The 13859-nt window shown below is 35.4% G+C and overlaps 1 protein-coding gene across 1 annotated transcript in view; it reads left to right on the forward strand.

Moving 5' to 3' along the window:
- Window positions 1-898: 898 nt before the first annotated feature.
- LOC110460454 (pikachurin-like) overlaps window positions 899-13859 on the forward strand; it is a 77405-nt gene continuing 64444 nt past the window's right edge. The window contains exon 1 of the mRNA XM_021513371.1: window positions 899-1444. Coding sequence (XP_021369046.1) covers window positions 1312-1444 — 133 coding nt within the window. The 5' untranslated portion in view covers window positions 899-1311. The remainder of the gene's footprint in view (window positions 1445-13859) is intronic.

Here is a 13859-nt window from a genome sequence, read left to right on the forward strand (position 1 = left end):
TATTTCTGAAGCACAAATGATTTGAAACGCTATTTTCTTTGATATTTCATCTATACATATTTATACAAATACAATAAAAAGCTGCTGGCCTTTTTAGGAAGTTGAACATTTTGGAAGTATACCAAATGTTGCTGCTGAAAAGTACCAACATAATAGATATAACATTAGTTTGCAGATATAAACTCACTGTCGTGTAATCTAGGGTCCATGGATGAAGTCCTATGGCAGAATTATTTTTATCATTCTTATTTTATGAAAATGGAAATATACAATAAATTTCCTTCATATTCATCTTTGCTATATATAGTAAACGGGTAAGGAAATTAAGTCAGAAAAAATGGTGAACACATTTAAACTCTTTCTTTTTAAAGAGATATATCACACAGTACCTGGTCTGACTCTCTATACCTTAAAAGAGTGTATACCGATGGGTAGGACTTAGGTACTAATATCAATACCTGGTCTTCTCTGCCCTGCAATATATATAACAAAAAATCTCTCGTCGTCAGAAAGCTACGTTATCGCAGCTATGTATGTTTACAAAATTTGTCAGCCTGGACTTCCAAACAATATTTGAAATGTACAATTATCTTCGAAAATTTGATAGTTTAAAAGTTCACTTAAACCATCATTAGGAAAAAATAGGCAAGTTTCATATACAATATGGTACATCTACTCACAACTTGTGTTATACTTTATATAACAATTTGTTACATTTATAAATGTACACTTTGTACCAGAATGTATACCATACTCTTGTATGCGCTAATTGTTTTTTGTTAGTTGACTGATTTCATTGTTCCCCTCAAAAAAATAGTTACAGTTTTATACCAACATCACCAACTTATATAGCGTTCCTGGTAACCACCTGCTGATGAATCATGCAGTGGTTGTGACATTCCTGTACTTAGAGTGGTCTCCCCTATCAGAGACAGCTTATTTCAGGCGTAGGTTGGGAAGGTTACTGATCTAGTTCAGAAATTCCAATAATATGCAATGTCTTATACGTAAGCCGATTTTTAAAATCTGAAATATATTAAATCAACATCATTGTAATATAATCAAGCAATATCACTGACATTTCAAAGGTCGAAATCATAAAATATCAATTACGGAATGACAGACTTCCCCGGTTGGTGGACTGGTCCTCAATGTTATGGTAGAAGCCGAATCTCGGATACAGTGACCACACGTTTGTGATGACAGAGACAAGGCACCAGGGCGTTATGACACACGTCCAATAGATAAAAGCGAATCGTTCCACTATGGAGTAGTCCGTACACGCGTTTACCGTCACGTGCACACACATACATGCTATCGGGCACCTGCCATCATCAGCCGACAACCATGCCATCCAACATTCATCGTCTGTGTTTTTCTACAATTTTCGTATTTCTCCTCCTGGACTTAGCCATCTCACAGGATATACAAGCCTTCTTTCAAGGTACGTTTAGCATTTGCTAGTTATGTTTACAATGTGCTATAATAATTAATAAGCGCCACTATACGGAAATAGCCAGGATAGCGACTGTACTACTATAAAATGTCAATCAACAAATTGAAAGTAGACATCGGAAGCTGGCACCATCTGTCATCGGTGTCTGGGAGAAGCTAAAAAGAAGGACGAGGAAGGTTGTCTGTTCATATTTGTACATATATAGTGATATATCGCATGTCTTTCCAGATTTTCTTGGAAAGTTTTGAAACACGGAATTGATTTTTTATAAATTATCAATACCTAATAATTAATTAACTGTTAATTGAATGTAAGAGTTCACCTTTTACTAAGTGTAGTTGATTGAATACAGGTTGATTGAGGTATTACAATAGTTTGTTACATTACGAAATGTGTTTTGGTAATGCATATTGTATTGCAAATTTACACTATATACCTTACCACTGCTCAGCAATTAAATTTGTACATGTATGGAAATTTAAGATTTGAATATTTTTAGTAAATTTGTCAATTTCTAGGAATTTCAACTTGTTTGGGTGAGAATATTCCATGGCACGTGTATTGATTATAATCAAGGTCTCACAATGGACACACATTGTTTATTATATTGTTATTCAACCCACATAACATTTTTTTTAAAGGTCAATTACTACAGAAATGGGAACTGAAACACCAGTAAAATCGAATTTCAAACTGAGACTATCAGTTATAACCATGAAAAGATATAGGTGCCTCTTGAAATTTCTGATTACAGTGTATGTAATGTAGTAATCATAGACGTAATATATATATACAAGGTTTTTAGCAGCACATGTCACACCTGTTTAGAGTGATTCAATATATCTCCTACTGCTTAAACAGCAACGTTAACAGTAAGTAGAACTTTAGTACTGATCTGTACTCTAGTCTTCCACATGGTTGCAGACAGCTGGGGTTCTATCCCCAAAGTTGTGATAGCCTGGAATATTCAAGAGTACAAGAATTCCCCTGACGGCTCCATATGCCCAGATGGATTATAAATGTTCTGAGGTGTATGTCGTCCGTGCTTTAACATTCAAGTAAAGTGCACGTGCCACCAGGAAAAAAGATGCCGTTTGAAGCATGGTCCCACTGCAAAACAGAACAAAATACCTCTCCAGCATATATACGCATGCATAAAAAGACATGGAGACATAAGCCAGGTGGCAAAGGGCTAGTAGTTATAGCGCCTGATATTGAAGGCATCTCCAGCAATTAAGTTCCTCAAAAACTGTATTGACACATGTGTTGTATAATTCATTGTATGAAGCAACCAACCCAGGAAAAATGCAAAACTAATCGCATTCTCGCATAATGAAAGTGTCCTTTTAATTAAAGTTTGACCATAACATTTTGTTGAGTTACGACATGAACTACCAGCCGATTGCACGCGACTTGCCCCTTATTCAGAGGACCGACCATCATCCCAAATGCACTTCACATATGCATGCATTTCTAGCTTGAAATAATATGGTTTAATTGATTGGGTGAATGATTGAACAGTTTAATTCTAGGAATAATTATGATATGTAGTAAACAAAACATCAGAATCGACACAATAGATCATACCATGTATAGTTCATATGTCGTTGTAAAGTAATTAAGTTCAAGTATGTAATTAATAAGGAAAAATATCATTTCATATTGATAAGAATCAAAACATTTTGTGGGTTAGTTAATAACATTATGTTCAGTGCATAGCTTTGTTTAATTAGTGATGTTTAATTAATAATCGCAGAAGGGAGTGTTTTCCTGAACACATTAACTAAAATAAATGAAAACCTGCAGTAATGTATATTTTTTAGTTCACCCAAAGGAAGAAAATCTCTTGGTTAAAGGCTAGATGCAAGGACACTTGCGCAATGGAAATGGATGCCCTTTACTATGAAAATCATCAATATTAGCAGTTATGAATATTAATGGTTTTGGAGTTGACACATCAATGAATTTATGATGACTTAAGGAATTGATTTTGTCAAATTAAACTTGCTCACTAAAAATTCAGTTCGAATGATCACCAGGCAGCCCTTTACCAAACACGATCGATGGTCACTAAATTTATCAAACAATAGATTTTGTATTTCGTCAAAACCAATTGTTTGACAATCTTTTTAAATCATACTTGTATAATTATGTCAAGTATGGTTGTTAAACATCAGTTGGTGGTTGCTAGTTGGGTACCTTACAAAAAAACCCACCAAAAAACTACAAAAATAAAATGGCAATTAAGTTCACAGCAATTCGTTTTCAGTCAGTAGATAAGGTTTGGAAATCTTAGCCATATACTGTAAATTACTTCAGTTTCACAGGAAATCAATTTCTGTGTTTTGTCAAGAGACTCATTTATTATGAATTTTGAAATCTTTCGCAAATATTCATTTACTTCATGGATAATTACTCAGTAATACCCAAATGGAAGTTCAGGGGATCCTGGAGGTTACTGTGCAGAAAGGAAAAACCTCATGTACTAGTGCAATGGGACAGGGATTTAGTGTTTGCTGAAATTGACTTCCCCCTGCTGTCTGCTTATTGTTCTAGCTCTGCTGCTGTAGACTAGTGAGAACAGTTAAAGTGCCAGTCGCGTCGACACGCACGCAGTAGAACTTCCGTAGTCGGAAAGTAACAAATTCAAGTTTTAATATGAATGAAACACATTAAGTCCCAGTGGACCGCTGTCAACACATACATTATTTACTGGACACAAAGCCAGCCAACATGGTAATAAGGGAAACAACAAAAGGGCGGAATCAATGTTGTAATGCAGAAAATGAATATGTCACAACAAGGTCGTATTTCAAATACTCTGTTAACTCATTCACCCCTGAAAATTCATAATTAACTATTCCAACCTTTGAATTGGAAGAGTTCAAATGTGTCTTTAGGGGTGAATGAGTTAATGATAAATTAAAATATCAATATTGGCGTATAGTTCACAATCCTTCAAAACAAACAGGATTGAAAGTAAAATTATAAAAAAAATATACCAACAACAGAATGGATATTATCAAGACTGAATTGAGGCTGGATGTTATGTTTCTATATATTAAAAGTCTACAGACCAGAAGCTGTTGCTTAGTTCTAGGTCCATGTATACGTACATGTACATTTTATTATAAAACACCCAGTACATAAGGTGTGATATTTAAATGATCAAGTGGCATATATTTGCAGTACCAATCATACAATCTGTATATCTTGTGTAGAAGCCAGCTGTGTCAGTTTTGATATTGAATCTCATTTATGAATGTTGCATTTTGATTTATAGGTATACCATGAATTTTATAAGAGTCAATATATATACTGTAGGAATGGATATATCATATATATATATATATACATATATATACACAGCATTGTATGAATATTTTTACCAGCTTATTATACAAAAAATGATATCGTTTGTTAAAATTAGAGTGAAAAAATTATCAGTCAAGAAATATTAACAAGTTTTAATTTAAATGTTCTCATGTAGAGATCAGAATTAGAAGGGCCTGCTGTATGACTGTGTAAGGGTAATGATAAATATAAAGTTGGCCCTCTGCTGAATCGGAGGTTGTTTTTCTAGGGTGTGTTCTCTGTGTTCTCATGTTGGTGAAACAGACATATTACCACAATGGATATGCTGTCCCATTGTAACACTTGGGATGATAGACATGTATGGTCATTATTATTACATGCCAGTTGTATAGGTATAAGGCAACCTAAGTGAAGTATAATGCTCCCGTATCAAAATTCAGTATGTTTGCACCGTCAGTAGATTTACTCTTTTGTCATATCTTTTTTGGCTGTCGCAGAGATGTTTCTCCTAAAACAAATACACAGTGTGTCCCATGTTTATGGATAAGTACATCACATTCGTATAGTTCAACTGGTATCTGGGCCAGATTGTCAGATACCAGATAGTTCAGTTATCAACTGTACGTGCCTGCAGTTTGGAGGTCTCAGGTTCGATTCCCAGTCTGGCTATTGCCCGTTCCAGTCCTGTAACATTTGATGGCCAACTAAATATACTTATGGAAGGTAGTATGGGTTTCATGTGTCTTGAGGGTCAAAGACTTTGCTGCAGAGCGAAGACCAGCTACTCTCCATGACCTGACCTGACCTGACCTTTGCATCTGTCTGTCAGGCCATGGCCACCTCAAACTGCTGGTCTTAGTTCTTGATCCATACAGGAGAAATTCACTGTAAACCTGAATTATAATCAATAGATTTTCCCCTTGTATTTAAGGAATGATTTTTATTTTTTCAACATTTATGAGGTCATAACAACAATGGGTTTATGGACATATTGAATGAATCGCGTTAGCGATTCATGTAAAATATGTCCAAAAACCCATTGTTGTTATGACCTCATAAATGTTGAAAAAATAAATATCATTCCTTATATTTACATTGACGAATCCTTTCAGTGGATCGATATAACAACGAATAAAACAAATAAACAGGGTTTGTTCCTGCTTATACACGGGTGCAACGCAGTGGCGAGAACAGTGTTTTTTCGCGGGGAAATGTGACACTATCGTGAGAGATCTTAGCAACCGTCAACAACAATAACACAACAAAATGTAGTTCCATATTCAATGTTTATTTGTAGCACAGGACACGTAAATACGTGGATATTTCACAAAGCACAGTTCAATAATATTTTAAGATGTAAGAATTAAGCATCTAGGTCGGTCGTTCCGAGTGAGTAGTTTTTGTAGTGTATTACTACGCAGTGTGATCAGGTTACTATCAGTTTCCACGTGCTGAGATTCTATGAACACCTGTGTTATGCATTTATGAATGTAATTTTTGTCAATGGGTCTAAGCATACAGAATGTAAATATAATGATATAATAAGTAATCAATTAACTTTGTTCATTTATTGGTATAATAAATAGTTGCTAAATTTACGGTATGATCAATACTCAATAAGGAAATATTGCACACATTTCAGGGTACAATGACAGACTATCATGATGTTAGCACTAAGTTTCTTCTTGTGCTGAATACAAATTCTTGGAAGCATGGCTATATATGCCCTGCACCAGTTTTGAAAGAGCAGACATTAAAATGATTGTGACAGGGCATAATTACAGTTCTAATGAGGGTGTTTTTTGTGTGTTGGTTCATCAGTGTGTCACTGTCAGCAACAGTGTAATCATGGTGTCCTAGATGTGGGCTGAGTGATGTCAAAGGGAGGTTGAGGGTCCGGAAGGTGGGAGGGGGGTAAGGAAGTTGGTGAGATGGTGGGGGGAAGAAGGCAGGAGAAGCGAGAGGGGAGGGGAAAGGAAGTCAGAAGTAGAGGAGGGGGTAAGGAAAGCAGTAAGAATGAGATTAGAGGGGGACAAGGACATATACTTGCCAACTTTATGAAATTTCCATGGCGGAGATTCTGAGTGTTTAAAGTTAAAACATTAATATAATGTGTGTATTACCCCCTAGAGACAAAATAACCCTTGAAAATGACATATTTTGAGTTGTTCTTTTAGATGATATAAATAGATCGTAGAATGTAGGAATATTTTAGCTAATTTACTGGTTTAAAATACTAAATTCAAGGGTTCGAAATCGGGAGTCTCCCTCCTAAATAGGGAGAGTTGGCAAGTATGCAAGGAAGGTTGGCGGTTTTGTGGAAGTACAGCATAACGGAAGAGTAAGAAAGGATGACATGGAGGGGGGGGGGGGAAGGGGCAGTGTTAATTAGGCACGCTAATAAAGTGAAAAAATGTGGTACTCATTATTTCTAATGTCAGCTGTCATTCCTGAAACATACATCAGCTTACTCCACACAAATTTGTCATCAACGAGACAAGGAGATCAGAACATGTTTGGCACATATTAGGTTTTTACAGGAAATTATATCTAACATCAATCATAGCACAATCATGCTAACAGGATTTGTTCCTTCCTCGGAGGACTTAAAGTCCTTGGGTTGTAGGTCTAAAATTACTGTGTTAGGGCTATTAATTATAATATCAGTAAAAAACACTGTCACTGGGTTCGAAAACAAGTTCATACTACTGTAATTTCAAATGAAAATTTGTTATACATACATGTATATATATATGGGCAAAGAAGTGATAACGACAGTGTAGATAAAGAAATTTGTCAAATTTCCAGGGCGATCGGCCCCTTTATCAAGACAGGAACGTGAAAATTTACATATCACAACATAAAACAGAGAAAATATGTATATATAAACATTTGATGAGTTTTGTAAACATAGGGATTGGCTTAGCCTACCATGGCTGCATGCTGATTGGCTGTTGACTACTGTTCGGTTTATTACTATTTTATACGGAACATTTTTTTTTTAGAAATATTCTCTGATGAAAGTTGGTTCCATTCTGTCAATTAGGAAAGATTGATTGATTGATTGGTAGAGCTAGGTAATAAAACATGAGACCAGCCCACCAACATAAAACTGTTTACTGGCCCGAAACGTAAAACACAGATACATAGCTGCCTCAGTTACATTATAATTAGGGTACAGGAAGGAACGTTGCAAGGTATCCACAGACAGATCACATTAATATAATCGTTACCGATAAAGATAATCTCCAACCGAAATATGTGTTAAGTCACAGCAATGAACAAGCAAAATAAGTCACTTGTATTAAGCTGTCACATTAAGCTACAATTATCTTCAGTCAAGGTCAAGGTCATGGTGTCAATTGTTCAGTTTTGATGCTAATCAAGGTCAATATCAATCAGGAAGGTCAATGAGTGCAGCGTTTACACGAGTCGTTGGAGTCGAAGGTCAGCTATATCATTGAGTGTGAAACAGTGCTAAGAGCAGCATTCCCTTCCAGTTACACTATCTCTGGTGCATTGACTGTAATCAATGCAAGGCATTAATGGAGCTGAAAGAAAAAAAAGAAAGTGTAGGGTTAATTTAAGTGTCAAGGCTTATAATTAAGCTTGGGAGACAGAGGCATCAGATAGCAGAACTGCAATTTTCTGTTCCCGGCACCACACTGTCCACAGCACCCAGCGACAATCGGCCGTCAATCTCTGCGACTGTGAAATGCATTTTATTAATGTTTTGGTATCAGCTCAATAGACACTGAACCGATATCATGAAAATCAATTGCACGGGCTGGAAGCAACGTAATCAAATTTTAGATATTTTCCGTTGTGTTATGGCCCTCAGGTTCTTTTGGTGGTGAAAAATGATATAATGCTGGGTAAGTTTTGTATACAGGTACCAGTTGATGTTTGACTAGAAGCGATATAAAATTGCATAATTAACTTTGTTGTGTTTATGATCTGTGTTCGACAACCCGCAGGCTTTCTGTGAGGTTTTCACAGCGATCTGACTATACCGTGGGTTTGTGTAAATTAAGGTAACATAAAGGTAGAGATTTGTACCTGGCAGCTATAATGACTGTGTCGGCCTATTACAGAGTGTAAATATTTTATATAGTCTTGGTCATTATGTACTGTAACACCACACCACATCCCTTCTGGGTCTGTACGCTAGTCCTCCTCCCTTTAGGAACACTGTAATGTAGCACAGTCAATCAAGGCTCAGGAATCAATAGGATGGTCTGTCATCAAAAATTAATCACGTCCGTACTATTGATGCCGTGTCATGGGTGTTGTGTTGTGTAACCTATTTCTCACCTCACCGTTGTACCATATAAACAGGCTAGGTATATTGATACTTTTATGGTAGTGCCTCCTTCCCCACATTCAATGGGTCGTTCCTAGGTCATAGTTCCCTTAGGGTCAATGTGATGTTGCCATTGCAGCTGCTGTGGTGTCGAAGCTTGTATTTTTTTGTATTCTGCTTCAATGTCAAGGCCAATGTATCATATTTTTATTTTGCTTCAATTATTAACAAGGTCTGATTAGTGTCATGACTGGTATACTTTTAATATCAAGGTCAGCATCTTTGATGTCCAAATACAGTTCTTTATGGTAAATCATGCTTCAGTGTGGGGCCAATATTGCTTCAATTTCAAGGTCAGTGACATATTTTCATTTTGCCTCAATGTCATGATTGCTATTCCAATATCAATTTGATGTCCAGATAAGGTTCTTGATAGCCTGCTTCATTGTGGAGGTCAATATTGCTTCAGTTTCAAGGTCAGTGACATATTTGTCAAAGTCAAGGCTAGAATTATTTCAATGTCAAGGTCATGATCAGTACAGTATCTTGGTTGTTTCCCTGCTGCAGGCATAGTTACCAAGACTAGACCTCAGATATAGGACGTTTAATAGACGTGGCCATCTGGAGGGAGCCTACGCCAAACTTAATAGATTTACTATATTGGGTGGGTATTGATCAATGCTATCCTCATCACAGTGACAATATCTAATGTTCAAGTAAAAAGAATTTCCCAGCATCATGCTTCTTTTACAACTCTCACAGAACAACCTCCTGTAGAAAGTAAAGGTCACTGGACATTGATTTTCACCAGCATTCGCTCAAGCACACAGTTCAAAGGCATTTATAACCATGATCAGAGAGTATTTGAAGGCTATAGATGAGAACATCGATAATCAAATAACTTTTGTAAACAAATGTAATTGCACCCAAATTAAAGTAGCTGGCTTAATTCTGCTGCATTTGTCCTTATAACTAACAAACATCTTTTGGTGGTCATGGTGAATATTGATGGCCGTTGTATTGATGTCATGGTTTTTCAGTGCTCAGGGTTTGTTTTGGTGTTTATTGCAATTGGTGCTCATATAAGGTTTGTATTAATGTCATGGTTTGTATTGATGTCATGGTTACCATTAGTCCGTGTATAAGTTATCCAAGGACTGGAAATACGCAAAAGGCCAAATGGGGATAAGAACCTCAAACTGTAGATGGATGCTAAAACCTATGTCATTGGCAATTAACCTAGTTAAGATAACACATTCGGTATAACTGAACAACAGAAATGATAAACATTGGTCAGTATTGTTTGTCATTGATCAGTATTGTTTGTCATTGATCAGTATTGTTTATCATTGATCAGTATTGTTTGTCACTGATCAGTATTGATCAGTATTGTTTGTCACTGATCAGTATTGATCAGTATTGATCAGTATTGATCAGTATTGATCAGTATTGATCAGTATTGATCAGTATTGTTTGTCATTTATCAGTAATGATCAGTATTGTTTGTCATTTATCAGTATGATCAGTATTGTTTGTCATTGATCAGTATGGTTTGTCATTGATCAGTATTGATCAGTATTGTTTGTCACTGATCAGTATTGATCAGTATTGATCAGTATTGTTTGTCATTTATCAGTATGATCAGTATTGTTTGTCATTTATCAGTAATGATCAGTATTGTTTGTCATTTATCAGTAATGATCAGTATTGTTTGTCATTGATCAGTATTGTTTGGCATTTATCAGTATTGATCAGTATTGTTTGTCACTGATCAGTATTGATCAGTATTGATCAGTATTGTTTGTCATTGATCAGTATGGTTTGTCATTGATCAGTATTGTTTGGCATTTATCAGTATTGATCAGTATTGTTTGTCACTGATCAGTATTGATCAGTATTGATCAGTATTGTTTGTCATTGGTTTTGGGTTGTACACCCGATACTTGAAACAAGGGTTGATCATATATAGGCGTCAATGTAACAGTAGGAAAGAGAATGCACGGCCAGACCGGGATTAAAACCAGGGACCTTCTGTGACACAGGGGCCATGGTTTAATATTTCATTGTTTACAAGATTACAAACTGGTGGCCTGGGATCTGTTTTACGATACGTACTGTATAATATTCTTCGTCATCAAGACATTGGTCTGGGATATTTGTAATAATACAGTAAACATCTGGATATTGGCCTCAAATATCTAAAAAAATCCTTAACCCAAAACAGGGTTATTTTCCAAAAAAGAAATTTTCCCTCTTCTTCTGGTCAAAAAGTCAATAATCTAATTATCAGAAGAGTTTTGAATCCATGATTTTTTAGTGTAGCACAGACCATTATCCAGTAGTACTATACTCCATGTATAGTTTATTTTTATGCTGAAAATAGCGGCAAAATTTGTTGGGGGGGAATACTGGAAATATAATCAAGTTAAACCTTCGTTGGAAATAATTTACAGAAAAGATGACAAAAAATCAATTAATATTTTATAATTTCTATAATGTTACAGTTCTGTAAACGTCATAAGGAGTTCCCATGGAAACCACTGTAATTAAATCCTGTTGCCACTCATTTACACTTTGTAATGGCCGTTGACATTCAAAAATTTTCAACTAATGCAATAAAATAAAATCCTTTTTGAACTCCATTTAGTGTCCTGTGGGTAGCATATAATTGAAACAGACTGAGATGTTGTAAACATTCCTTGATGTGACTACCACAAATCTGTCTTGCAATTTATTTTGAATGTGATGTGTTGTAATTTATTTTGAATGTGACCACCACAAATCTGTGTTGTAATTTATTGTGGATGTGACTACCACAAATCTGTGGTGTAATTTATTTTGAATGTGACCACCACAAATCTGTGTTGTAATTTGTTTTGAATGTGACTACCTCAAATCTGTGTTGTAATTTATTGTGGATGTGACTACCACAAATCTGTGTTGTAATTTATTTTGAATGTGACTACCTCAAATCTGTGTTGTAATTTATTTTGAATGTGACTACCGCAAATCTGTGTTGTAATTTATTTTGAATGTGACTACCACAAATCTGTGTTGTAATTTATTTTGAATGTGACTACCACAAATCTGTGTTGTAATTCATTTTGAATGTGACTACCACAAATCTGTGTTGTAATTCATTTTTAATGTGACTACCACAAATCTGTGTTGTAATTCATTTTGAATGTGACTACTACATAAAGTACACAAGTAATTGTGATTACCGTCACATCATATCTATGTTGTAATTAATACACTTCTAAATATCATTGATTTCATTCCTGCTAGTATATTGTGGCAGTCTGTCATTACCAAGATATCATAAAGCATGTTTTTCATTGACAAATATAACATGCTTTTCTTCAACTGCAATTTCTGACTAAAGGTCAACAGTTCATATCATTAATTATTTACCAGCAGACTTCGGACCAGTGTTTCACTTAATAGGCAGATTCTATAACATTGATTTGATTGACTCTGTGATCATTTCTGGTAGAATGGAATTCAATAGAGGATGGCCATATGTTAGCCGTTGTTGCTAAGAATAGCTAATATTTGTCCATTACAACCCGCCAACATACTTACATGTATACCATTCTGCCACTAAATGGTTCTGTTTGATAACACAGACATTGATTGTATGTTAGTTCTGTGTTAATATGGCGGCCCCATATTTGTACAAGGAGCGCCGAGCTCCGCAGACGTTACACCAGTGCCAGCTAAGTTATATCGTAAAGTCTCGTTATCTTGTTCTGATGCTGTGCATTGTCTGCTGGTTTATACGGAAGTGTGGTGATTTCAGAACAACAAGGTATCCCCATGGTGTAGTATTGTGGAGTCTTGAGCAGAAATGAATACCGAAATGGGTCTTGAATTCATTTTGATGTGTGAATGTATAGATACATGTGCTTTTCTAGGTTTTCTGTATGAATAAAATATGATTTCCTCCTGACACCTTGAGGATTCTCTCAATTTTTTGCAACACAACAATTCAATAAAACACGGAAAATTGCCATGCTAAGCAAACTGATGGTGAAGAGATAAGCATAGTTTCGGTGTGAACAATAGCCTTGTTGTGGAAAAGTGATACCTAACGGTACTCACTTTCAAAGGACTCTATATTACACCATTCTACACTATAAAACCACTCAAACAAATCTTCAAACTTTTGATGAATTATTTAATATCTAGTAAGGAGGTCTTTTAGGTAATTGCTTCTTTCAGCTCAAAACAAATATAATGATACATATCTAAGCATTTTATTGTGGTACTCACTCATTCTGTACCATTGCCGGGTTTGTGTTAGGTGGTGTAGATCTGCCTTGAACATACAAATTATTTATATACATGTATACATTTTAAAACCAAATTTCATATCCGTCATTTTACAGACTGCAGTTTGAATATTATACACTGGTCATTATCATCTTTCATCAATATTTCTATTGTAAATATGAATTTTGAATATTCTCATATAATATGTACATCAATTAAAATAAAATAAGGGAACCCATTTAAATAAAATGGTCATTACAATTGTTGGAAGACTTTGAGAACATATGGTAGTTATTTTTTTCAATTATGCCCCATTTCTAATTATATAACTCCTTGCATATTTTTTTCCGGAACTAATACAAAAATGTATAGTCATCAGCTTTGTGAATTGTCAGTGTGTCCAAAACAAACAATATCCTGATGACTTTTGAACAATTAGTCCTAGGTATAAACAAAATTAGGATGAATGGTATCTAAAGGAGAGGGCAAGAAGCCTATTGCTCAAAGGTC

This window comes from Mizuhopecten yessoensis, unplaced genomic scaffold (genome assembly GCF_002113885.1).
Source record: "Mizuhopecten yessoensis strain PY_sf001 unplaced genomic scaffold, ASM211388v2 scaffold10403, whole genome shotgun sequence".
Taxonomy (NCBI): domain Eukaryota; kingdom Metazoa; phylum Mollusca; class Bivalvia; order Pectinida; family Pectinidae; genus Mizuhopecten; species Mizuhopecten yessoensis.